The following is a 26775-nucleotide window of genomic DNA, read 5'->3' as shown; positions in this document are numbered from 1 at the left end:
TGCCAAGGAGAATTTAATAAACGGGACTCTGCTCCCGCAGCAAAAAAGGTTGTTTTTTATTATAATGCCGAACAACCCCGTAAGTGGGATCGCAACTATTGGGGTCAAACTAAAACAAACCATATTACGCAATGCTCTTGCAAAATCTGAGCAGAAAAACAGATCGTAGGGTGGGCAGAAAAAATCAATTTAAAGCTTGCCCAACGGGGTCCTATAACAATCTTTTTTTTCTTGCGCGACTTTGAACAAAAAGTTTCGTTAATGTTTTTTCTCGCAAACTAAAACCATATATGACACGATTTTAACTTATCACTATTACTTCGCCATTCCTCCGACCATTCATAGCAGGAGTGGTGGGGAGAGTAATCTTACCGGGAAACTTCCAGAACATCCAGCATAAGTTTCGAAGAAATGACGAGGTAGAGCCCCGGCGAGTACGACGAGAAGGGACGAATATGACGATGTCGCGGGTTTCTTGGCTGGAGAACAAATGGGCACAACGTAAGAGGATTGTTCGTATGCAACCAAAGCAAAAAAGCGAAGTATGGGCGCCAAAACGTCTGTCTCTACTAAGCCTAACATTCCTAACAACTCGCACAAATAGTTGGGAGGTGCTCAAGTTTGTATGGGACATAGCCAGCTATCAAAGCTACTATACAACCGGAGCTTAGTTAATAAATTTACAAATTTTCTTTCACTTGTCGCCACACATTCACCTCATATTGTTGGGCGTGACTGAGTCCATGGTTTACTCGATAACGTTTACGACAGCGAGGTAACACCACCAGGGTTTCCACTGTTCTTAGAACTGATCGGCGACATGGGAGAGGGGGCGGCGTTGCGTTATTTTTTACGGTCTGACCTTCGATTTTCAGTACTCCCCAGCCCGCCTGACACAGAATCCGTTTTGGTGGAAGATCTTTTTCGGGAACTTTTCTATTACCTTTGGCGTTATCTATCGTCCCGCCGTCATCGAACGTTGCTCAGATGCGTGCCTTAACTACGTTCATGCACGAGCGTAATCTCGTCTTCAAACCTGATCTGTCTCGGCGATTTCAACGCTCCCGGTATTCTGTGGCCTTCTTTATCTCTCACCGGTTATGACGTGGAAATAAGCAAAGTTCTTTTAGATTTTTCTTTATCTTTTGGTTCGAAACAAATAGTCGAAGCCAACACAAGAGGAGCCGCAGTTTTGGATTTAGTATTTGTTAGTCCCCCATTTACTAGATAATGGCTATGAATGCGAGGTTACTGATGGCACTTCAGATCACATGGCTGTTCTCGTTTCCATACCCGTTTCCGGTTCGCAACAATTGCTTTGTTTATTCTACATTTCGTGATTTTTCACGCGCCGACGATTCCTCCATTAACGATTATTTAAGCGATTCTTTTGACGATTTTGAAGAACTCTTTTTATTGAATGATGTCAATTCCTCGGTGGCTTCTTTCGAAAATATTGTTGCAACCTGTCTACAGCGCTTTGTCCCCGCTTAACACAAAAAAGAAAAATCCTCGCCTCCCTTGGATCTCGCGTGATATACTTCACCTGTCGCGTCGTGTTGCGAGGTTAAGGCGAGCAAAAACGAAAAAGGTGATCCCCTTAAAAAACGCCGAATTTATCGAAGCTAAAGAAAAAGCTCCGCCTCAAAATGAATTCATCCAAAGATTTTTACTTTAAGGTTACATTACAAGGTTTACTAAAAAACTAACCCTAGGAAATTTTTGGAGTTTCAAATATACCCTCTTCAGTCTCTACTAATACTATCCCAGTTAACAATGTCCCGTCTAGTGACCCAATAACTATTGCCACTGCCCTTCAATGAGCACTTCCAGTCAGTATTCATAACAGACAACTTCGAAATACCCGATTTCCCACACGAGTCGTATTACTCAATTGGCGATATAACCGTGTCCTGTCGAGGGGGTTCTAAATTTAATTTTGCACCTAGACAATAAGAAATCCTGCGGTCCTGATGGAATTAACAATGCTTTTTCTGGTTAGATATTGTGTTTGGACGAGCCGGTACTTGACTGTAATTTTTTAATAAATCTTTATCTACTTCGACTGTAACCGTTAGTATGGAAATTGGCAAAAATATTTCCCCATGTTTAAATCCGGCAACAAGCAGTCCACCTTTGAACTATCGTCCCGATTTCATTAACGTCCTCAATCATGTAAACTTCTCGAACATATAATTTTTCAGTCATATTATGGAGTTTTCTTGAAGGTAATAACATTTTGCGTAACGTCCAGCATGGTTTTTCGTCGCGGCTTTAGTACAATAACTCAGCTTGTTCAATTTACCCATGACATTGCCCGCGCTCTAGACAAAGGAAAATCAAATTGACGCAATTTTTTATAGACTTATTTAAGGCTTTCGACACCTTTACCCACTCAAAACCTTCTTCATAAACTTCGCGTTATACTTAACAGCCCGGCCCTTAGTTGATTGGATTGCTAGCTTTTTACATGATCGCTCCCAGTATTGTTTTCGTTTAAACTCCCACAAACTCGCCGGTAGTACATGTGTCCATCCGGAATTCCCCAGGGGTTCGGTCCCTGGGGCCACTTTTATTCTTATTGTATGTAAATGATCTGCCTAATTATATATCCACAAACATCCGCCTCTATGCTGACGGTTGCGTGTTATACAATGTAATTAACAAGAATGATGATCATATTTTACTAAATGATTCTTTTGCTCAATTTTGCAGGTGGTGCCAGACATGGCAAATGAATATTAACTTTACGAAAACAGTCACTTAATATTTCAGTACACGCAATTCCGTTTCTCTGTTTAATTATTCTTTCAACGGCTCTTCCCTACAGCGGGTGAACGAATATAAGTACCTGGGCGTCATCTTCACGCCTACCTTGTCTTGGTCAAGGCACATTGATTATACATGCAACAAAGCTCTAAAAAAGTTAGGCTGCCTAAACCGTACATTGCGGGAAGCTCCACTCGAAACGAAATTAATAACATATAAAACGCTCATCCGACCCATCTTCGGATATGCCTGTACCATCTGGAATCCTTATAAAGTGTCTGAAATTAACACACTCGAATCTGTTCAGAAAAAATCAATTCGTTTTATTTTTCGCCGCTTCGATTGGAGCTTTTCGCCGTCATCCCACCTTGCTACACTAGAATTACAACCGCTGTCGGAGCGCCGTGAACGGGAATGTCTTAAACTTTTACATATTCTTACGAATACTCCGCGCTACTCATTACAGAACAGCTATTTGTCACCAGATAAACTTAAATCTACTAGAAATAGCCACAAACTCAACCTTGCAACTTTTCATCCACGAACTAATCTATTTAAGTACAGCTTCTTCCCGCGAACACTTGAAAAATGGAATCTACTACCAGGTGAAATTAGGTCAATGCCTTTGGAAAAATTTCTGCAGAATTTAAATTGATTGCGTTATGTCAGTTTTGCATAATTTCAATGTCTTGCTGTACTTATTATCTATTATGTCTATACTTTATGAATAAGTGAATTTCAATGTGTTGTGTTTTTATCTGTGTTATTCTGTGCAGAAAATTGTTTTGCATTCTATGTACCAACCCACTCCTGCGATAGCCCAATTGGGCTGCAGTATGTATAAATAAATAAATAAATAAATAAATAAATAAATAAAAAAATGAGTACGGAAAGGTTTAATCGTATCAACCCGCGATACCTCAGCCCGGATACGCGGTAGGCCCATTATTTACTCGACCAGGAGTAATGCCTTCTAACTTTTAGGCCGCTCTGCTGCAGCCTTAGAAGTGGCCTTACTGGCCGTCACCATATACTCTTTTTTAACGCGAAAGGGTTTAATTCCCGAATACACGAAAATTTCGCAAACGTCATATCCGTCACGGAAGTGACGCCAGTACAACGAAGCAAGCGGCCTGTAAAGGGTGCACTCCTGCACATAGGGTCTTCTTCAGGGGAAGCAACTTTTAGTACTAAAGAGTACCTTATACTTAGGGTTGTTCGTTTCCGGGTTTTATATTTTAACACGAAATTGTTTTCAGCCGCGATATCCAAAGGTTTCACTGACGTCATATCCGTCCCGAAAATGACGCCAGTACACCTTTGCCGAAGCGACCCGCCAGCAGGACGTCGCTCGCCAAGCACACCCACAAGACAGCCACCGGCCCTCAAATCATGCTCAGCTACAGATTTCGCTGCACATTTCACTTTCGCTCGTTACTGATCCTTATGACGGAGGAATCAACCACAGATTTTTTTTCTCCATATACTATAGACGCTCTTTTGCTATGTACTATAATACTCTTTTTCCACACACTATCAAAAAACGGTATTTTCCAAATACTTTTTTTTTTCATATAATATCGAAGCGTGGAACAGACCGCCACAGGAGATTACGCAGCTGAACTACGCCAGTCAGTTTGTGAGGGCCGTATCAGTTGTGTGATCGGCCCACTGTAGCACCTGGGCGGGTATTTATTTTTACATTCCTGTGTTGGATGATTGTCTACATCTTGATTATTGGCAATATTAGGCCTGTATTCTCATGTACAATATGTGTTATTTTTTGTGTGTACGGCGTGTCTTGATTGTATTATAAAATTGTAAGGCTGAAAAAAGCTCTTGAGGGGATCCTGTAGAATGCACACTGAATTATTTCAACCATCCACTCTATAACGGCCCAAAGACCCACAGTGTTTGCTATGAATAATTAATTAATAATAATTGATTAAAAATAAAATGATACTGCTTCCATTTCTGAGAAAGCTAGGGGAAGCTCTGTATCAACTGGAATATTGCCCATGATATAAAGATTTCTCTGTGCCTGTTGTAGTGTCTTGACGTTTTCGTTTCGGACATAGGATGGCCTATCACCATCATAGTTTTCCTGCATGGTCGAATTTTGCGACCTGTGTGCGCGTGCGAATGCGGGCTTGGGGGCGCGCGTGCGCGTGTGTGCGCGTATGCGTGTACCGTATGCTCAGTGCGCATGCCTCAACTTCTCTAAAAGATCGATTTCATTCATTAACTTCTTCGTGCCGTCAAAATGTAAAGTCGGTGTGTTCGCTAATGTCCCTCATTTCTTAGAGCACTGCTTCACTGTTGAGCAGCAGTGCTAAGCGGTGAAGTTGTACTTCCAGTATCCACTCACAAGCGTCTCCCGAACTTCTTTTGGAGAATCCGGACGAGGGCAGGAAGAACAGCCTCACTGCAAAAGAGAAAGGGAACGGAGTCGGACGCGAGAAGTTGTAACAGAACCGCACTAGAAGGAAAAAATTCAGGCAATCCGCTTTTCAACCGGAACAAACGCAGTAATACGGTAGCGGTAATCTGGGGCCCGTACAGAATGTCGCAGCGTGGATGAGCAACGCGTGGTAGATCTTAGCAGAAAATTTCGCTTTATTGTTTTACGCTACGGAAAGATTACCGGCCGTCAACCCCCCTTCCTTTTTTTTTTTTTTTTTTCTTTGGCGCGCCTTTTTTGAAGCAGGATTCTCCGCATGGTTTCTGCCTGAAGATAAGGAAAGCCAGTACGATGGCTTGGTGGGCTATAGTAGACCCTCGATACACGGAACTTCAAGTGACCGAAAAAATTAGTTCCGCTTAACAGGAGTTTCGTTTACTGAGATTGATGTGTGAAAGCGCAAATTTATGTGCGTGGACACTCTTATTACCATTTCATGAAACTCTGAGCACTAGAAGGTGAATGTAGCTTATAGTTTTTGTGAAAGCGAGAAAGCTACAAGAGGTTTAGGCCCAGCATTCACAAAGGTGATTTGACAACAATGAGCCACGGTGCACTGCAAAACGCATCGATTATTTTTATTTGAGTCCTTGCAACTGCATCTTCACAGAGGCTAGGGTCCCCAACTTCGCGATTACTTAGGAGCCACCGAATTTAGAAGAAGGCAACGCGGTAATGAAGGACGAATAACACCACGATGGCACGAACAAGGCGGCAGGAGCTGAGCCCTGTAACATCGGCGTCTTGAAAGAAGACCGAACGACTGGAATAAGAACTGCGATGTTGCATTCGTTGCACTAACACGGCTGGCCACTAACGAGATGAGGCTTACGAGGTCAACGAGGCAAGAAAAAACATGGAGGAAGCAAAAACAAAAACAAAAACGAAACAGGCGGAACCGTAAAAAGCTGATTCTCATGCCAATGGGTTTCACAAGAAGTTCCATTTCTGGTTCCGTTTACACGGTGACGCTGAAATTTTAGTTCCGTTTACGGAGAGTTTTTTTACGTTATCTGAATACAAAACCAACCAACTTACAGGCTACTGTTCCGTTTAAGCGGCAATTCCGTTTAAGCGATTTCCGTTTATCGAGATTCTACTGTGCTTGATAATGCGTCTTTAAACAGCGCTGTATCAGCGCTTTAAGACAAGGACACAAAGAAGACAGACAAGACACTGCGCTGTGTCCTGTCATCTTTGTGCCGTTGTCTTAGTGCACTGTAACATCAACGTTCAAAGAACGCCGGCTATTTCTGTCGTCTGTATGACACTCAGATTTCAAATTAACATCAACTATCGCTTTTGACGAGTTTTGACGAGTACGTGCAGTACTGACATACTAACCGAAGGAATTATTTTATAACTACAGAAAACACATGAAAAACATGCTGGCGCCTGTGGATTCTTCAACCACAATCGCCGCGGTGGCTCAGTGGCTAAGGCGCTGCGCTGCTGAGCACGAGGTTGCGGGTTCGATTCCCGGCCGCGGCGGCCGCTTCTCTGATGGAGGCAAAAAGCATAAACGCCCGTGTGTACGAGATTTCGGCGCAAGTTAAAGATCCCAAGGTGGTCAAAATTAACCCGGAGCCCTCCACTACGGCGCGCCTTATCGCCTGCGTTGCGTTGGCGCGTTAAACACCACAATCAAATGAATTCTTCAACCAGACGTTTTCGCGGAAGCAAGCAGAAAAAAATGTAGTCATGTTTAAATAAACTTTTGAGAAGTAAAGCACCAAAACCGTATATTGACTGTTAACAGTTGATGCTAATTTAATCGCAACAGCTTGTTTAAATTCCAGGAATCTTATTACACGTCCAGGAATTCTTCAGTTACCGTCACCTGTTTTAATAACAGTAATCATGCTAAATTCATTTAAAAGCGTATTTGTTGGACATCTCTTCAATTACACCTAAAAGTGACGCTCATTCAGCACAGTTTTTCGAGCATCGACGGGCTTTCCAATAAATCGGATTAGTAGGAAGCGCATGGTTATGGGAACTGATAGTTTTAATGCATCCACGCTACGGTAAATTACATCACCCTCTCTACCAAAGGCGTTCACAACAATTTCTTAAACCGGTTCCAAAACGACTTGAATCTTAGTTTGAAAAAGTCAGTGGTTCCAGTTCGAATAATCGCGAAGTGGCATAAGCGTATCATACGTTTTGAACATGCTCGCATGGAACGATAGTTTACGCGACGTTGACGGCAATAACCTTCTAACGGTTACGCACAAAGGGCTACCTTCATTCGTATTTAATCGAGCACTCGCGACGATTTGCTCTGTACTTGATTCCCTGCCATACACGCTCCCAGTCCGCAGAGTAGCCATAGAAAGGTTCCCTCTCCATTCTTTTGACCCATGGCATGGTGGTTCAGTGGCTACGGCGCTGAGCTGCTGAGCCCAAGGACGCGGGTTCGGCCCTGGTCGCAGCGGCTTAGGCGAAAAGCAGAAGCGGCCGCATGTCTAGATTTCGGTGCACTTTAGGGATACCAAATTCATCAAAATTAAACAACCAAAATTTCATTTCTTGATTTTTTTATCTTCATTTTACTAAAGAGAAGTCCCAAAGAAAAATCACAACCCCTTTCTCAAAAGCAATGGTTAAAACGCGAAGCTTACTCTCATACAACTTCAGTGAAAGTCGAAGTCCAGAATCCAAATTGCTCGACCGTGTCCGAAAGGCGCAAATATGATAGACGCCGGCTTCACAACGCGAGAGACCCAGGTTCGACTCCGACCACGGGAAGCGTGTTTTTTTTTTTTTTTTTTTTGAGACGCTTGATGTCATAATCATGTTGTGAAACCCACTTCGTACGTTGGCCTTCCTGCGGTTCGTATTGGTGGCGGTACAGTCACCGTAAGTGCGACATAAAAAGCTTTGCTTTAATAGGAGAAGAAATTTGAAACGGCGCTCCTCACTCTCTGTAGACGGACGACCTCCTGAAGGCTGAATCGGTGAAGGCCTGGGAAGAGTGAATAGTGCCGGTGTCGGAGGGGTGTTGATCGTGGAAGGGCCTCACAACACCGCGAGGCTGGTCCTCAGCATCGTCCGCTTTTCGCGCTGGCGATGCCTGCCCCGAGGCCGTATTGTATGCCTCCCCAGACAGCGGCGCACTCTCGGCCCGGTTCTTAGCTAAGACCGGCTTATTTTCTTCGGACGACATATTCGGTAGTCGAAATGCTGCATCAAATAGGCAGAAAAGGGGGGAAAGTGGAACGGATGAACCACACAGCAACATACGCAAAATTCTGGGCAGAGAAAATTGAGGTTTACTCTACGAAACTAAATTCTGTAAATTCCTTGCACATTCGAGTTGAAGCAGGTCTTATTGCGATGCATGCATTATTGCGACTGTGCCGCCGGAGGAGGTTGTCTGAAAGAAAGCTATGAAGGGTGCTAGGTCCTTCTCATGCGTAGCATTCTTTGCCGAGTAGTACCCGCAGCAAGGACCATGTACCACCCTGCCTTTCCACAAAAATGCAGATATCGCGGAAGGTTCACCTGAAATTGTTGTAATAGCGTAAACGGACATAGGTGGTCGAACAAAATTTTGAAACAATAAAAAAAAATAAGAGAGTGAAATTATGAGAAGTGGCGAACCGTGCAACGCCCTGCATTTTCACAATAATGCAGACATTGCAAAAGTTACAAATGTAATCGTTATAATAGCGTAAATTGAGATAATTGGCGAATAAGATTGTGAAAAACTAAAAAAGAAAATATTAAACATTATAGAAAATGTAACAACACAATAATGCAGATTTTGCGGAAGTTTCACTTGCAATCGTTATATTAGCGTAACCGGAGATAATTTGTCGAACGATTTTTTAATGCACTCAAAAATAATTATATAGAAAAAAATGACGGAAAATGGTGAACCGTGTGACGCCCGGCATTTACACAATAATGCAGATTTGGCGATAGTTCCAAATGTACCGTTATAGTAGCGTAATTAGAGATAACTGATACAACAAAATTTGAGAAAACTAAAAAAATAAGGAAAAAATATTACGGAAAATGGCAAACCGTATAAGCCCTGCATTTCCCCAATTATACAGATTTCGCGAAAGTTCAACACCCGTAATCGTTCTATTAGCGTACATGGAGATAATTGGTCGAACCGTATTTCAAAAAACTAAAAAAATATTAAAAAATTAAAGAATTAAAGAATTACAGAAAAGGGTGAACCGTGTAATAGCCTGCATTTCCACAATAATGGAGATTTCGCGAAAGTTCCACCTGTAATCGTTGTAACAGCGTAAATGAAGATAATTCGTCCGACAGGATTAGCAAAACCCAAAAAATTCGCTGTAAAGAGCTCACACTCAAGACAAGCGGCATAATAATGCTTTACATTAGAAGAAAATTTCCGCAGAATGTTCTTATTTAAGGTTTACCCGCGAGCTGTTTTCTTAATCAACTCACCTACCCCTCGTCTTCACTCTCTAACCGACGTGCAGGCAGCTGGGGGAGTCCGCTAAACGAAAATAGAGAGGAAGTAATGAGAGGAATTTTAAAGCGCTGACTCTGTAAATAATATCTCCCTTAAACTTCTCAAGGAGAAACACTGTACGAAGATACGCCTTTTTTTTTTTTTTACTTTCCTTAGCTCGATTTATTCTTTTGCTTCGAATGTCCAAAGCAGATATAAACCCGCCATTTTTCTCGCTTAATTAGACCTATGACTTGATTCTACGAAAGGCGCTCTCTCCGTTTTCTTTCTGCCGACGCAGGGCCAGGCTGCGGTGGCGGCGTCCGCCGCTCGAGCCCGGCCATGGCCGACGCTGCTGCGTTCGGGACGCCGCCCCGCGAATTCCAGGTAACGGCTGGCAGAATCTCTGGTTTCACCCTTTCTAGAGCCACGTGTGTGAAGCAAGTGACGTCGCATGGGCAATTGTTTTGGGTGTCGTTTAAAGCTTTGTTTTCCACCCACCTTCACAGCGTGGATTGGAGCTACTTTTTTTAATGCGTCTTCATGTGATGCTGCTGCAGGTTATTTCAAAGCTCAGAAATACATTAACCGGAATCAGACAAGTTCATGTCACATTTCTAGCAAACATAAATGTTACTGCAGTCCATAAAGTCCGGATGTTCGAAGTGCGAGCAGGTGAAGGAAGTAGCAAACAAGAGAAAATGGCGCTGTGACAAACTCGTCAGCTTAGAGTTGCGAATAGAGCCGGTCACTTGTAACCTGAAGAACTCCTAACGCTGGCCACACGGAGTGCAAATGGCGTGTGTTCTCGGACGCACCGAAGCGCCACAAAAAATTAGCCAAGCGAAACACGCGGCATACGCATTGCATCCAGCCAAAATCTTCTGTTTCTCCACGTAATCGGCTTGACTCGTGGACTAGGCTTTGACATTTCCGGTAACGCGGGATATGTCAACAATCCGGACGCGTGATATTTCCACTCAGGAGCAGCTTCGGCAGGAGAAGCCCCGCTCTGGCTTTTGAACGACTTGGAGGACGCGTCTTCCACTTGGGATGAAGGCGGGTGACGTAGCCGAGTGAGGTCACATACGTGAGCTACTCAGCATGCAATTGCTCACCTTACGAACGGGAGGCGTCAGTTTTCTGTGTATTTGAAGCGAGACCAGAAGGAGCTCAGGCTGTCAGTCTCGTGCACACGAAAAGCGCCTCTTCTTCTTTGTCTCCTTTGGGGTGAACGGCCGCGTGAATTTTTAGGTTCTTATCTTCATTGCGCAATGTCTGAGGGTGGGGGGGGGCATACGCGGGAACCGATTATGGAAGAACACATGCAATATCTTGAATGTTAAACTAATTTTCGCCACGCAGGAGGAAGCAAAACAAGTTATCGGGCTTTTGTACTTTGAATATAGGTACGAGATCCTGCAGTACAGCGCGCGCCAATGCATTGATTCACGAATGCACCTACCAAGCGCAACAGGCGCAATAATAATTGCAAAAGAGAGGATTTATGTAGTTTTCTTTCTTCAGATGCTGAATAGAGGCGTATTCTTAGTAAATAAATAACAATGAAGGAACATCAACTTTGTTGTGTGGTTGGCACGATTACCGATCCACTAGGCTATCTGTGGCCATCCGGGGCTTCTAACTCAAGAATAGCGTAGAAGCGCACACGCAGGTATCATCATCATCATCATAAGAAGCAGCAGCATCACTAGCGCCACCTATAACCAACCAGCGAGGAGCTCGCCGACCAGAGCACCCTGTCTGGAACTTCAGGCGAATGTATGAATGAAACTTTACTTCAGAAAACATTGGGGGAAGGGACACTTACACATATTGGGCGGTTGCGATAAGCCGACAATGGGAGCCCCGAACCACTATTGTAGCGTGAGTTGCACTGCCCGAGGTTGAGCAGTTTCGTGTGGCTCCTGGAGAGCCGTGCTGCGCATGCGCCAGGAGCAGTGCCGCCTCACGGCCACAGCGGGCGCGCCGGAGCCATCACCGTCGCCGCCGCGACTGGACTGGACTGGACTGGACTAGACTAGACTAGACTAGACTAGACTAGACTAGACTAGAGGGGAGTGGTGTGGAGTGGAGTGGAGTGGAGTGGAGTGGAGTGGAGTGGACTGGACTGGACTGGATTGGAGTGGACTGGATTGGATTGGATTGGATTGGATTGGATTGGATTGGATAGGAAATCTTTTTAGCAGCAGTAACCATGATAACCAGCTAATCCTAGACAAACAGGAAAGCTAAGAATAACCAGCTCAACCTTAGCTTACGCTACGTATATCCTGGCATAGCCGAGCTAAGCCACTGCTAATTTTTTGTTTCCAAACAGGTTTGGGGAAGAGCCTTGGCTCTCGAAGATCATCAGCGCTTGTTTAAAAGGGCTGTCGACGCGGCCCAAGCTCAAGGCATCCTTGAATGAGGACGCCCCTCTGAAGTCTTTCCCCGATTTCATAAACTGTATCCTCTCTATCTGTCTTGAGGGAAAGAGGAGCGGGAGGGAATATGGTGTCACAACTCCAATCGTACCCCCAGTGTTTCAGTAGTGACTGCCTCGCACACTTGGCCAGTTTACCTCTATTGTTTTAGGCATTCTTATAGACCACGGTTTTGTCATTGCAGTTAGCTTTATTTGTTCTTTTTTCGCGCCTCAACAGCCCATCCTTTAGGGGCTGGGGCTATTGGCGTCTCCTGTCGCCGTCGTCGTTGTCGTCGTCGTAATCATCGTCTCATGTAGTCATGGTACTAAAGCACCGAGAAACTCGTTTACGCCTCGCGCTAGAACGTAACGCGTACAAACATAATACCGGGACGCCCGTTTACGCCTTGCGCTAGAGAGCTTCGTGCTTCAAAGACACGAGACTTTCCCAGCCAAGCTGTATACCTCCGCCCCCTAGTGGTTTTTTCTCCGCTGGCAAAAATGCCGAGGCGCCAAGAATGCACTTGCACACTGCATGCTTCGCTCCTACCCAGGTTTCATGTTAGTGGAGACGCCTCGAGACTTTTTTTCTATCTACACTTTTTTCTTCCAATTCCCCCTTTCCCACTTGCAACATGTAAGGAACCCAAACGGACCGCTCTTTGGTTAACTTCAATGCATTTCCTGTTAAGCCTTATCCTTCTTACCTTCCTTTCTGGCTTGGTTTTTTCTAGGAGGTTTAGCTGTCCCTGCAGTAGGGCCAGAGCACCCTGCCTGGAGCTTCAGGTGCGACCTGCCCAGTGATCCCGTCTGTCGAGTCGTTGGCGAAGGGAAACTTTTGATCAATACCGTCTTCACTAATAACAATGAATGCTTTCACGTAATCAAGGGGACCTTTCAGCTTACGTACAACCTGTAACTCCGGAAAAAGAAATAGCTGCTATTTTTCAAGGTCACTGTCGATACTGGGTTATCTCGATTGCAAGGCTGACGCTTAAACGACTGCACCACTGTGGCACGATGCAATGTGATCTGCCGAAGTCTTCTCAGTTGCGCTTGTGCTGTATTCATGTGTTCCTGTCCCCGTTAATTTGTGCGCAGTCTTTTTTTTTTTTTTTGAGATGCATTAAACCGATGTCCGTTCGGAAAGCATGTACACACGTGCTCACTCTACAATTTTTGAGGGTATTCTTTAGACATTCGCTTATATATTTTGGACACCCGCCCACAGTGCAATATTGCCTGGGTCAGCTACCACCTGTAAAATAAGTATTTTGTGCCTAATAATTTTCAGCCTGCCCTAAGAGCAGCGCTAGTATTGGACGGAGAATATAAGATGAACGTATATTAGTTTAGTTTTTGGTAAGATGACACATCACCACCCCTCTACAAAGGGGATACCACTAGTTATTAGATTATTGGAGCGACGAGCAAATGTTTCTTTTGATACACTGCGGCCTCACCTAGTAGGGAGGAGAAGCTAACGTTTTCCGAGTGGGGCAGCGCTGATTTTATCGCGAAGCGATGGCGCGTCTTTTTCCAGTGGTAACGACTTGGAAAAAAAAGATGGACAGAGACAACGACCTGGAAAAAGAGGATGGACGCGAAGAAGTTTTTAGATATCTGCAGGATCGGGAAGTACGAGATCACAAGAGAAAAATTCTTCGATAATACCAAAGGGAGTTTATTGCTTTTTGAAGCCCGGGCGGGTTACTTGCGGACAAAAAACGCTTATCCGAGAGCCGGTACAGGAAGAACTGTGCCCAGGATGCTGCAGGGAGCCAGAAACCTTGCGACATATTGTAACGGAGTGCAAAAGTATCCGTCCAGTCCTCAGCGACTTCCGGAAGCCCTTGGCTGTATACCGTTAACAGAAAAGGTAATCGGACAGCAGTAGAGGTTAGTAAAAGAAGGTTAGAGTGTTGGTGGGAAAAGAGCAGATAACAATGTGGGAGCACATGTGAACAAAGAAGTCAGACTAGCACAAAAATTTCATAAAGGTGTTTATTTTATTTTATTTCATTTTATTTTGTATTTTTTGGCGAAGTGATTGTACAGTGGCGTTACGACTAAGGCCGCTGTGCAACACTGTGCAACACTGGGGAATCCGCTAATCATGATCATCAGCGGGGGCGCGTCTTTTTCCAGGAGTAAGGAGGGTCCCCGCCGCGCCTTCTATGTGCCGGGTTGAGTGGCTCATGCAGCCGATGGCCGCATTGTTCGAGTTCCTGAGAAGTGGGGACGTGTGCCTCAGGCGGTACGGGGAGACATAAATGGATACAGGAGTGCGACAGCGTGCACACCGAGCTGCACATGCGGTTGTCAGACGGGGCAGGCGGGCCGGCGGCTGACTCCCTCAGTTCGGGAGTGCGGGAAAGAGCGGACGCTCCTGCAATGGTTTCGCGACGTCGAAGGTGACAAAACTGAAAGCCAATTGAGGCAAACCTCCAAAATTCTTGCGTGGTCGGCTGCCACAACAGTAACAAGAAGGCGAAAGAGAAGAAAACATCCGTGAAATTCTAGTATCCGTGCAAAAGCGCACCAACTGGCAAGACAGGCAAGCATGAAAATAAATTCCTGTTCCCTTGTGTAATGAAAGCAAAATAAATGAAAATGGGAACAAAAACCTGCACCAGCAAAGCTATCACAGGTTAAAGCCAATTAGAGAAATAAATGAACTGGGAGGTATGCTCCAATGTGAATTTCAAGTAAAGCCAATTTGGTAGAAAAGCAAAGAAAAGCGAGGCTCTTGCAACTCGCGACAGAAGACAACACAACCCAGTCCCATCAGAAAGTGATTTCGAAATGCAGGGGTGGCGCCTCCTGAACTAATTCAGCTCCCACATAAATGTACCCTTTCCCCAATGAATCTCCCCTCCACTAACTCCCTGATCCATCATCGCTAACCACAGCCTCGGGAGGTACCCGGCAAACAGCGGCATTTATTGAAAGCCAATGTAAAAGGGGTGCACTAGCCCATCCGTGGGGGGTGAAAAACCTTGCCTCCTTCTCCTGGCTGGACTAAAAACACCCCCAATCGTGATGGGACTGGTCTCGTCCTCTCCTGACCAAACATTAAGGGGACCGCGAAAGGGATAAACTAGCCCATCCCTGGAGGGTGAAAAACCATGCCTCCTTCTCCTGGCTGGACTAAAAAACACCCTCCATGGTGATGGGACTGGTCTCAACCAATCCGACCAAAATTTAAGGGGACGGTGATGACGAGCCGCAGGCAGACCGGGTCCACGCAGGAACCGAGAGCAGGAGCCCGAGCAGCCAACTCAAACTCCCGGGTCCCGCGCTGGAGCCCGGAACAGAACACCAGGGCGTCTCGGGACCTGCACAGCGAGAGCAAAAGCGCAGAATACCAACAGACATACAAAAAGGGCAACTCTCTCAGGCCGCACACGGCGGTCCAATCACGTCAGTCTGTTGAGGGCATGTAGAGATTAATGAATTCAACCATCTCCTTAATTATATCTAGTGCGCGCTGGTTACGCAATAGCGCGGGATAAAGGAGGGGCGTAAGGTCAGTGTGAAGCAAATCTTGCAATCGTTGGTGAAATTGGGCAGTTTCGCTACAATCAGACATATAATCTTCAATGTTCCAGCACTCGGACCCACAGAAACAAAGAGGATGAGGAACGAGAGATAGGTAATACAGATAGAAAGGAAAGCGGCCGTGCCCCGTGATAAAGAAAATCACCCTTCGATGGGGCGGGAAATTAGGTGGGAGGGACCTAACTACCGGTATCCAGCGAAACAATTCCGTATCCGTATGAACCGTGGTCCACTGTACCGACCACGCACGCCATACCTCTGCATCGAGCATCGACCTTACCACCCGAACCGATAAACCTGACTCCCTGGGCTCACCCACAGTGCATGCCCTAACCGCAAGATGATCCGCGATCTCGTTTACAGGTATGCGTGCGTGGCCCCGCACGTGGAAAAGGAAAAGACGCATGCGCGTAGAAAGAACTGAAAAAAGGGCGCGGATGTCCTCTATGCCCTCGTTACGCGTTCGCAAAGAGGCTAGCGCTGACAACAGCGACAAGCAATCTGTGTAGACCCGTACAGGCCGTTCCGTCGTGCAACCGGTTAGATACACGAGGGCCTCCCTGAGGGCGATCAATTCCGCCGCGAAAGCACTACCCGCCGACGAAACTTTAAAACGCCTGGCTTCCACTAAACGACCCGTGTGCGTGTACACTACAAAGGCGGCACCCGCCAAGGAATTAGAGAATGCACCATCCGTGTAAACATGCAACCCCGGTAACCTAGCATAAGCGGGTGCCTGTGGCGTCTCCAATCGACGGAATGGACAGACGACGCGAGATGCGGGGTGCCGCCGCCAAGGATCAAAAGTACGCTGTACGCGGTCCGGGGACAGCGAGAGGCGGCCGTAAGTTACTTCGCGGCGCAGGGAAACTAGCAAAAATTGCGCCCTCTGGGCCGCCAAAAGCTCGGCCAAAGGCGGAATGCCCGTCAACGCATTCAAGGCCTCAGTACGCACCGTCCTCACGGCCTCCGTCAAAACAAGAAGAGGGATCCGCTGAAGTGACTTAATTCGGTTTACCAAGAGATTCGATGGAGATTCCGGCCACCATGCTGGAGATGCAGAAGTGATGGCCGGTTGGATCAATTGGAGGTATAATCGTCGGAAGGCAGAAGGAGGAAGTCGATAGTGCATGTGAATAAACTGAACCAGCTTGGGAACGAGAATGTCGACCTTAGTCTTAAGATAAGTAGTGTGAGCCATACATGTGAACCACGGGTCCAGGACTACTCCAAGGACTTTCATTTCTTTTACCATGGAGAGATTAACTCCGTCCAGACGTATGGTAGGCAATCGACGGGCCAAGCTAACCCGCCCGTTAGGGAACAGCATAAAAGAGCACTTGGACGCATTCAGCCTAACCTTAACCAATTCCGCCCACTCACACACTACCGCCAGTGCATCCGCAGCTAGACGCTCCAACTCCCGGCGGTGACGTCCCGACACCACTAGGAGCGTATCATCTGCGTAAGCTTGTACATGTACACCTGGGGGGAACGTGGTCTCCAACAATTCATGAAGCACAATGTTCCAGAATAGCGGGCTCAAGGGAGAACCCTGAGGACTACCTATGGACTGCTCAACTGACGCATCCCCCTCCTTAAGACGACACACCACCCTTCGATTACATAAGAAAGAGCGGAGAAGGCAGTACAAGTTAACGGGGCAGGAATGACGTCGAAGGAAATTTAAAACCGTAGGATGCCATACGGAATCAAAGGCACCCTGGAAATCGAGGGATATCAGAACCGAATGAAGCAAATCCCGACGGCGGGACTGGAGGACTTCCCTTAAGTGATGGAGAGCCATCGTGGTGTTTTTGTTATGAGTAAAGCCAAATTGCAAAGGATGGATTAGATTATGACTATTCAAAAAATAATACAAGCGGGAAAACAACAGCTTCTCTAAAACTTTACCAAAGACCGATAGCATACAGATGGGCCTGTAAGACCTAGGGTTCTCTGGCGACCGACCCGGTTTTGGAATAAAGACAACCCGTCCAACCTTCCACGCCGTCGGGAAGGGCCCCAACCGAAGAGCAGCGTTGAAAACAAAACACACGAAAGCAGGATGTGCCTCATAAAAAGCCTGTACCAATTCCGGCGTCAGGCCGTCAAGCCCGGGAGCGGAGCGCACCCTCATAGACCTCACCGTCTCACGGACCTCTGTTACAGTAAACGGCGTGTCCCGTAAATTCGAGAAATAAGGGGTTTCAGCTAACGCTCTTTCCGCAGCGTGCACAGGGTCGTCCGTGGAAGCGTCATCCCTAGGCATGTGCGCGGATAACAGAACACGCGCAGACTCCAGTTGAGAAGTCGTGCGCAACCCGTCAGACGTGTCCAAGGGAGGCAAAGTTATTGGAGTTCGGAATTTACCAAAGGCCAATTTAAAAGGATCGCCAAATAGGAATTTCTCAGTGTTGTCAGTGCAGAATTTCCGCACTGACGCATCTTTTGCCTGTGCAATTGCACACCTATATTTTTGGAGAGCCGAATAGTAAACATCCCGCCTAACCAGACGCTCCGCGGGATCGCGGGAGCGCTGAAAGCTGCGCCGCAGCGACCGCACCTGCGATCGCTGCCGCGCTATGTCATCTGACCACCAAGGCTTGGCCTGCGGGTAGAGACGGGCGGTTTGTACGTTTTCCCTGCACAGCGTGCCATATAAGTCGTAAAAATGATCGACTATCAAATCTAACGACACCGGATCAGCAATTTCAGAGCGGGCTACCTGCGCAAACCAGCGGTTACGCGCAAGTGAAGCCATCACGCGGGAGCGCCCAGCCCGAGTCAACCGCTTGCACGTCGGGAGGCGGTGAGAGCCAACCGAAAAAACAACATATCTATGGTCAGAGAGAGAGGGAGTCTCGCTTACCCTCCAACGGACAGAAAAATCCCTCCAGGCGCTTGAAAATAACGTTAAATCTATCCACGCCTCCGCGTAATCCGTTACAAACGTGGGCAACGAAGCCGGATCATTTGCCACGTCAAAATCATTAGCCACAAGAAACTGAGTAACAGCAGCCCCACGAGAATCCGTTACCTGCCCTCCCCACCTGGGACTCTTCGCATTAAAATCGCAGTACGGTCCTCTGAACTGCTCGCATTAGGGGCAAAAGTCCCGCTTCGCTGGCCTTGGGAAGTCCTCTGGCTGGCGTTCGGGCAACTTCACGATTTTGCGTGTCATCCTTGCGCAGGGGCCATGCTAATCTTCTCTGTATCGTTCCCATTTTAGTATATGTACTTTGGAAGTACAACGGGCAAGGCCTCCCAAAAATTGGCCTATAGGCTCATTGGAGTGTCCCTCCCCACGGTAATCTTTAGTAGGCAGTTTTAGCATATCGTTACCGTGTTTGCGTTACCGTTTACCGGGTTTCCGGGAGTCGACTGCGCATGCGCGAGAGTTACCGTGAACGGTAACTTACCGGCATGGAATTTTGCGTCGAAACGACTTTACCGTGGTCACGCGATATCCCGGGACGTCGAGAACGCGCGAGAAGAGCAAGTAGCCAAGCCAAGTCATTTTGCCCAGCGGAGGTTGAGGAGAAAAGAGCTATGGCGGCTGCGCACATCGACAACCGCGATACGAACATGCAGCGGCGTTACAGAATCCGCTACTCCGTGGCGGATGACGTTGCGCTTTTGCAAGAAGTCGTGAACCTGAACCCGTTCGCAGACCAGCATTTATGGGCTGAGGTCACTGAAAATCTCGTCGCGCTGACGGGTAAGCCATTCAACCAAAGAAGCGTTAAGGAGCGCGTTGACTTGGTCCTCACCCGCTTCCTGAATGAAGAACGGGCGTGCATCAGACGGTAAGTGTTTTTCATTGCACGTTTTTTGTGAAAAGCATTCAGGCTCCTTGCAAATTATACGTCTTGTAACCAGGTCGGGGACCGAAGAGGACTATTCCGCAATGGACCAGCTCCTGCAGCAGGTTGCCGACCTCTGCAAGGAGTTCGGACATAAACTTCGCCGGGTTGCACTCCGCCAGAGCCGCGGGAGGACGGAGAACAGTCGGCGGGTTGGGGCTACAGCCCGTTGTACCGCTCGAGACCCTGCCACTGACGGCAGGGTCTTGGTAGCCCTGGACGGTCATGCCGAGTGGCTAGCAGCGGGGCTCAGCCCAAGCAGAGATGAAGGTAGGCAGCTAGCACGGCCTCGTGTATCCTGCTTTGCAGACTCTGTGCTAGCTGTTCATTTTGTTCGTGTGTTTGTTCAGTGCAGCCCATGCCCCGTCAGCGCACCGTGGTCCTGTGTCGGGCTACAGCCACTGACATCACGTGCACGCTACGTGGAATGGTTTTTATGCGACGCCGTACATGTTGCGAACTGGACAAGAGAGTATGATTACCTCGTTCATTTCCTTGGGTGGAAACCGCGAGTTGCCTCTTGCAGTACACAACATTAGTTTCTGTTGCCCTGCATCGAGGCAGAACTGTAGTTGAGACTTGCTGCTGATTACACTGAGCATATGAAGTTAGTCCGTGCTATTCAGCTACAGCTGACATTGTTTGGACTTGACCCTAAATGCTTACTTTCATACACAAATCAAATAAGTGGGTACACTGCTGGCATTCCGCATTTCAACACAGCTTGCCGACACTGCTGCAAACTCCCTACTTGCTGAATGTGTCGTTACTTTCTCAGTGGGACCAGTACGTACTTTTACACAGACTCTTGGCTTCACTATTGTGGCACAGTGTGCCGTGTAATATTTTGTGTATTTTAAACAGGGGAATCGAAGCCATAATTGGTGTTCCAAGATCATTTCATGCATTGTAACTTTGTTGTGTACTAAACGCACAAATCATCAGCCAACACACACGAGAAGTTAAAATTGCTTGGCTACTGTGATGCTTTTGAACTGCCATGACCTTTCTACTCGTGCTTTCGGGCTTGTCAAAGATGCGCAGGCACTGTCACCTGCGGAAATTCTGCTCGAAGGCATTTACGTGGATGCCGAGACGCCTCCTGGCTGTTCGAGCGACCAGCAGAGCCCACCGCCCCAACAGAGTTCTGATGGCTGCACTCCTGGCTGTTCGAGCGACCGGCAGAGCCCACCGCCCCCACAGAGTTTTGCCGGCAGCACTCGCAGTCCTGATGGCGAAACAAGCCTGGTTTTAACCGGCGTGAGCTGTCAGGAAGCACCTGTGGTGCACAGCCGCTGTAGCCCACAACCAACTCCTCGGCAAAGGTCACCTCTGCAGGTCATCCACCCGGGCAACAGCCGAACCACTCCAGCACGAGGTGAGGAGGAATGATGTCAGCCCCTTGACTTACTGCAGTTAGCCTTGTTCACATAACTTCTAGCAGATAACATTTTCACCCAGCACAACTATTGTAAACTGCGGGTTAAAAAAGAAATGCTACCAAGCCTACTGTAACTGCGTGGTGATGCACGTACCGCGCTGTCACAGTCCACGTGTGCTGGTTGTACAAAGTCCAGCAAAAGCAAATCACGACGGCCTCATCTGCCAATCGTAATGAGGTTCTCTCCACGTTTCACCAGTTTACACAGCCCACCATACGGGGGCTGGAGTAGATGAATTCTTATTTCTTAGGCACTGGCGTGTGCTTTGGAATGCATTTTAGCACCAGATTGTTGACATGCCCTGGTGCTTCCCAGTCACTGTGCTGTTCTGCACTTCCGCTCCAACTTTCAGTAATTTGCACTTAGGTTCCCCTTGTGGCTCACATTAGTTAGCATGCACCATTTTTTAATTTTTTTATTCTTTAGCTGACTTTTTTTACTTTTCAGGTGAAAAATACTCATTGCATTTATGAGTATTTATTCTTGTCTATTCTATGCAGGTATGCAAAGGCACGGTACCACCCGCGACTTTCTCGATGAACGAGACAAGCGAGAGCAGGAGACCCAATGCAGGCGGCTCGCACTGGAGGAGCGCAGACTAGACTTCGAGATGTTGAAGCACTCGGAAAACATGCGTGAACGCGAAAAGGAGCGGGAGGCCCTAGCGGAGGAGCGCCGCCTTAGTGCTGAAGAGCGGCGCTCGCACATCACGTACCAAGAAGCGCAGCTGAGGCTCATCGAGAGCCTCATCGAAAAGATCCAAAAGTAAACGCCTAAACAACCATGGCTCTGTATTCCATCTCGTGCTTGCTTGCCACCATGACAAGACGCAGGCTAAGATTTTGCGAAAAAGGCCCCTCTACAGGTGTTCAAGATGATGCCGGGAGGGGGAGGGAGTTAATCAGCTGTGGCCAGACTTTATTTAGCTAAAATTGGCAGAATGATGATGGTTAAAGTGCGATGCAGCTGCACTGATGTAATCATGCCGTGTCACTGGCACGTTGAGTGCGTGGTCCACTATCCCGTACTCGCTCGCCATTACATCTGGCCTGCATGGCCTGGAACAATCAAGGTGCTCTAGAAGTGCCAAATTCTTGTGACTAGTGGTGAGCAATGTTGATCAGCTATGAAAAGTTTAGTGGGCAAAACAAAAAAAAGATCTAAAACGAGGTACGAGCAATTTTATTTTTTGCTAGTACACAATACAGCACACATGGAAAGAGCACAAGAAAAAAGCAAGTACAATGCCACAGTATTGCGGTGTAAAGGAGTACAGAAGGTATTTTCAAAATGCCCATGTAAATGCTAGAAGGGGCCATGTAGACAAGTTTCGTTCACTCGAAAGATTGCCTCGTTAAAATCCTACTAACACCACTTCGCACAAATAAGCTATGTAATTGGGAAAAAATAATCCTGGTCCATCTCCACCAACGTCAAATTTGGGGATGGGCGAAGCATGCAGTGGGAGTAAGAGGTATACAGCTTTGCTGGAAAAGTCTTTGAAGCATGGAGCGTATTTAGCGCGAGGCATTGGAAAACAAGTGTCCCGGTGTTTTAGTACCATGACTACATGAGACGACGCTGCTAAGAGGCTTCGCTCCTATAAGGGAAGGGCCCACTCGCTCATTTCCCACAAGAGAACCTGTGATGTCACTTGTGCCAGCTCTGCAATTGGCTGAGGGCATCAAAAGCAAACGTAAATTAGGCAGGGCTTTTTATAAGCTTGCCGAACAAGCTATTTGCACTTAAAATTAGGGCACATTCTTTTTACAGCAGTAAGAATGGTGGGGTAAACAGCAGAAGGTACGAAATTACACGTAAACCAAGCAGTACTCATGCCGACTGCTGTTGGTACTGCGCGCACCAGGCATGTTTTAGCTGCACAGCACTGTGGCTGTTTGGGGTTGTCTCAGATGACACTGGCCGAGTGGCGTAAGCAACTGTGTCTTACGTGACCGTATTTGTCGAGTGAACACCATGTTTCATGAAACAATTATGTTCTACCTTAACAAAAACAAGCCAGGTACAAATACGGTCAAAATAAAGCAAAGGCACAAAACGGCAACCGTTTTCTGCCTTCTGCCTAGATGGTAGCGGCATCTAGGTTGACTAATGGGAAACAAGGAAACAGTAACTTGAAGACCAATTCATGTGATTTCATTGCAGATGTCATGAAAACGCATGATTTGGTGGGAGAATCAAAATTTTAACCTAAATTGGCTAGCTTCTCAGTGAATAAAGCATTGTTTGCTTACGGACAAGCACTGGAGGCACGGTAAAACATGAAATCTTTCAAATAAACCTAAACTTGTATTTTGTCAGCATGGCCCCTTCATGTCCTGTCATAAAGAAGATGTTTAAAAGTGCTGAGCTTGGGAACTGTAACAATGCCCCCTTGACCCCCTTGACAACTTACACGGAGCTCTTGGTACGGGCAACTACACATTTGAAGGCGAGAATGGAACAAGGTATTCATCAAGGGCAGGTGGGTCCAAATTAAAGTACATGCTAACTTGGCTGTCGTACAAGCATGTATGTGCATTTGCAAGGAGCGTGGCGACCTTGTACATGCGCCCAACATTTTGCCTGCTCATTTTTTGATTCTTGTGAAAATCAACAAATGCAAACTCCGCTGCCACCTTCCCAAATCCCCATTCCACCGCCAGGCGGACAGCACTCATGCGCTTATTAAACCAGGCTTCATGGGGCTGCAGCCTGGCACCTCCAAAGGGCTTGTACAGCAGCGGCCGGAGAGGGTAAGCGGGATCGCCATAAATCACATATGGGTGACCCATCGTGATCTTTTCCAGGTTGTCGTAGAGGCGGGTCTCCCTAAGGATTCCTGAAATACAGAAGCAGCTCACACAAAAGGCCAGTAACACAAACGCAAGCACAATGCAAAATCATGTGTTAAGATGTAGTTTGGTCGGCTTGTACCTGTCCTGAATGGCTTGAACGGTGCATATTAACTTTCGTATCTAAAATACTTTTCTTGTCACAACTTGCATCTTAGGGTACCTAACACGCGGACGGGCTCAGCAAAAATGTGGAGCTGTTTTTTTGCCTTTACCAATAAACTGGGTGGAAGCCTGCTTTCTGTTTTTCATTGACTTTTACCAATAAACTGGGTGGAAGCCTGCTTTCTGTTTTTCATTGACTAGTGCATGTGCAGTTTATTGGCCCGAAATGAACAGCTCATATTTTTTCACTACCTGAATGGTATAGCTGCTCGCTGCCAGGCTTTACGAAGTACTTATCATTCGTTGATGCACCTTTCGGCTACTGACAAGCTTTCCCGACTTCAAGCCTGCCACGCAGGAATTTTTTTCCTTAGCAAAAGCTGCAATAAGGAGGGGTGGCTTTATTCTTAGAAGTAAACTAAAATGGAGAGTCGAGCTAGTTGGTGAACATGCATCGTTGGAAATTAAGTTCGCGCTCAATTTTCAACGATGCATGCTCGCCAAGTAGCAAAAATTGCTTAGCCCCCCACCCACCATCTGCTTTCCAGCTAGTGGAAACAGCAGTACTGTGCAAATTGGGAGGGGGAAATACTGAGTTTGTACGGTTAAAAATATGTATCTTGTAGGTGTATTGGAGATAAGTGAGTTACTAAAGGCTAGTAAGATGAACAGTTTGTTTTCATGGCCCCTGTAACGAAAGTCCCAACCATGCTCACCTGCGTCATGTCGCCGCCCCCTGAAGGGTCCATCCAGCTGACAAATTATGCCGTTCGGGCACATCACTGCCTGGTACTTGTGCACATGGCACCTCTTGTGGCCTGAAAAGTGTTCCTGTTGGTCCTCCGTTGGCCGACAAATTCGGCGGGCTGTTCCGTCGACAAATCCCCAGCAGTTCTTGAGGGGGGCACCTTTGGCATGCACAGCCTGGAAATAGCAATGATAGCAATTGTCTGAGGAGCCCCATTTTCAATCACAATAATTCTTGCATCTGCTCGCCTGGATGTGGATCCGCAACTTGCCAGTTCATTTTAAGCAGAATAAGCCATGAGCATGCTTGCAGTAATCTGATCTAAAATGCATGCATATCGGTTGGCACAGCGTGGCACTTTGGTAAAAGCACTTGGTACTTTGGTAAAGTTACTCTGTTGTAATGGGGGTTTACTTTAGCTTCTGTTGTCTCAAAGGCTTTCTTACGCAGGAGCATGAGAAAACTCTTAACAGATTGCCCAAAATTTAGTGCATAAATTTGTTAGATCAGTATTGTGTGGCATCTACCAACAGCAGTGCATGAAGTGAAATTAGACAAGTTGGTAAACTATCTGTGCAATATGCTTTTGAAAGTAATACAAGACGACAAAGCATGCTTAGTTTAAAACAGCAATGAGGCTGGCACACGCTACAGCCAAGAAAAAAAATTAGGGCGAATATTGTTCGACAATATTTACTTACATATTACTTACAAATTATGCTACCTCGTGACAAATATTTGTTTTGTCACATTACATGCCACTGTGACTCGACCACAATCAAAAAGTGCATGGATATAGCTCAACTGATTTGCTAGAGTTATCTTTTATCGTAAGACCTCCAGAATAGAACGGTCTAGCTTCTTCTTTGGCATTTGGGGTTCGTGAAGGCATTGTAAAAATTGCCCAGGTGGAGATTGAAAAGGCCTGTCTTGTTTGTGTGGGTACTATATTTTTTGTGTATGCACCTCTCCACTGTAATGCCACAGACAGCGATGTAATTGTAATGCTTGTTTCTGTTTGCACTACGTGTTTTTTTTTTTTTTTATGCGCCCCTCTTTTATATGCAATATATATTCTTACCTCGGAAAATCGCTCCAGGCTGTCCAAATTCAACCACGTGTGTGTAGTCAGGTCGTAAAGCAGGTGACCGAAGTGGTATTCCACGTGTGCCAGAACCTGATTCACCACACTCGAAATCACAGAAAGATGCCGGTTAAACATCATCTCCAGGTCGGCCAGTCGGTTCGGGTAGGCAAGACGCCTCAAAGTCATACATAACGCCTCGCGTCCTGGCACCGGCACACGCTGCGCGCTCACGACCTTGTCAGGCATCATGAGGCAGGAATATAAATACTCAAAGTCCACTTTCTTAAACCTGAACATGCGCTCAAATTCAGGGCTGTCTAGCCTTGCTACGTTGAGCAGTCCACGTGCTGCTAGATTGCGGCGCGGCTCCGGATCCAGTTCCAACAAGTACGCATCCTCGATGTCGCGCCAAGATAGACACCGCATCAACAGCGGGTCTGAAAGGACGCTGCTGTATTGAGCCATAGCAGAAGGTGAACTCTGAACTGGAGCACAGCAGCTGAGCTACTACACGCTGCTACAAGGCACTGCCATGAGTAGTACACTCTACCATGACGGACTCGACGGCAGGAGATTGGCTTGGCTTGTGATAAGCTAGTCTGGCCTAATCAGGAAACCGCCAACGGCTTCCTGGGCCACAATTGACTATAAATAAGACTGAAAAAGCAAGCACTGCGAAAAATAAATGCTATTGATGGAATTCAACATATATTCGACAAAAAAAATGTTGCTATCATCATCATTTTGTGTCTGTTACGTTAAACTTTCCGCACGCTAACCAGCGAAAAACGGTACGCTAAAATGCGTCTTACCGTTTTCACCGGTAAACGGAAACTCCCGCTCCCGGTAACACGGTAAACGGTAACGCTAACACGGTAACGATATGCTAAAACTGCCTAGTAAAAGGCGAAAGATTATTGCGTGGATTTGAGGAGAGACCTGAGCGATAGTCGTGTGTTGTATTTGCTAGTGAAGTTTCACTGGCCACATTTTTCAAGCCAAGTTTCACTAGTCA

The 26775-nt window shown here is 46.7% G+C and overlaps 2 protein-coding genes and 1 non-coding gene across 3 annotated transcripts; 1 reads left to right on the top strand and 2 right to left on the bottom strand.

Annotated features, from left to right (window-relative positions):
• Window positions 1-18806: 18806 nt before the first annotated feature.
• LOC144154020 (U6 spliceosomal RNA) lies at window positions 18807-18909 on the bottom strand. The gene has a single exon (XR_013319440.1). It is a non-coding gene; the product is annotated as a U6 spliceosomal RNA (small nuclear RNA).
• Window positions 18910-19209: 300 nt separating this feature from the next.
• On the top strand, window positions 19210-21656 carry LOC144153133 (uncharacterized). The gene is made up of 4 exons (XM_077684787.1): window positions 19210-19466; window positions 19540-19793; window positions 19879-20901; window positions 21466-21656. The coding sequence occupies exons 1-3, from the start codon at window positions 19210-19212 to the stop codon at window positions 19926-19928; spliced, it is 561 nt and encodes a 186-aa protein (XP_077540913.1). The 3' UTR covers window positions 19929-20901; window positions 21466-21656.
• Window positions 21657-21905: 249 nt separating this feature from the next.
• LOC144151408 (uncharacterized) lies at window positions 21906-26312 on the bottom strand. The gene is made up of 3 exons (XM_077682451.1): window positions 25755-26312; window positions 24642-24849; window positions 21906-23807 (listed from the first exon to the last, which is right to left on the bottom strand). The coding sequence occupies exons 1-3, from the start codon at window positions 26223-26225 to the stop codon at window positions 23404-23406; spliced, it is 1083 nt and encodes a 360-aa protein (XP_077538577.1). The 5' UTR covers window positions 26226-26312; the 3' UTR covers window positions 21906-23403.
• Between the last annotated feature and the right edge of the window lie 463 nt (window positions 26313-26775).

The sequence above is a fragment of the Haemaphysalis longicornis genome, unplaced genomic scaffold (assembly GCF_048455015.1).
Source record: "Haemaphysalis longicornis isolate Haplotype H1 unplaced genomic scaffold, Haemaphysalis longicornis Haplotype H1 scaffold_9, whole genome shotgun sequence".
In the NCBI taxonomy this organism is placed as follows: Eukaryota; Metazoa; Arthropoda; class Arachnida; order Ixodida; family Ixodidae; genus Haemaphysalis; species Haemaphysalis longicornis.
Note: the sequence above shows the minus strand (reverse complement) of the source record. Positions and strands in the feature narration are given on the sequence as shown.

What these genes read in the sequence shown, in the direction of transcription:
- LOC144153133 (XM_077684787.1), top strand. Translation starts at nt 19,210, where the DNA reads ATGGCGGCTGCGCACATCGACAACCGCGATACGAACATGCAGCGGCGT. An exon ending in GAACGGGCGTGCATCAGACG is followed by an intron (nt 19,467 to 19,539) that starts GTAAGTGTTTTT and finishes TCTTGTAACCAG; the next exon opens with GTCGGGGACCGAAGAGGACT. An exon ending in CAGCCCAAGCAGAGATGAAG is followed by an intron (nt 19,794 to 19,878) that starts GTAGGCAGCTAG and finishes TGTTCAGTGCAG; the next exon opens with CCCATGCCCCGTCAGCGCAC.
- LOC144151408 (XM_077682451.1), bottom strand. Translation starts at nt 26,225, where the DNA reads ATGGCTCAATACAGCAGCGTCCTTTCAGACCCGCTGTTGATGCGGTGT. An exon ending in GCCTGGAGCGATTTTCCGAG is followed by an intron (nt 24,850 to 25,754) that starts GTAAGAATATAT and finishes TGCTATTTCCAG; the next exon opens with GCTGTGCATGCCAAAGGTGC. An exon ending in GGGGCGGCGACATGACGCAG is followed by an intron (nt 23,808 to 24,641) that starts GTGAGCATGGTT and finishes TCTGTATTTCAG; the next exon opens with GAATCCTTAGGGAGACCCGC.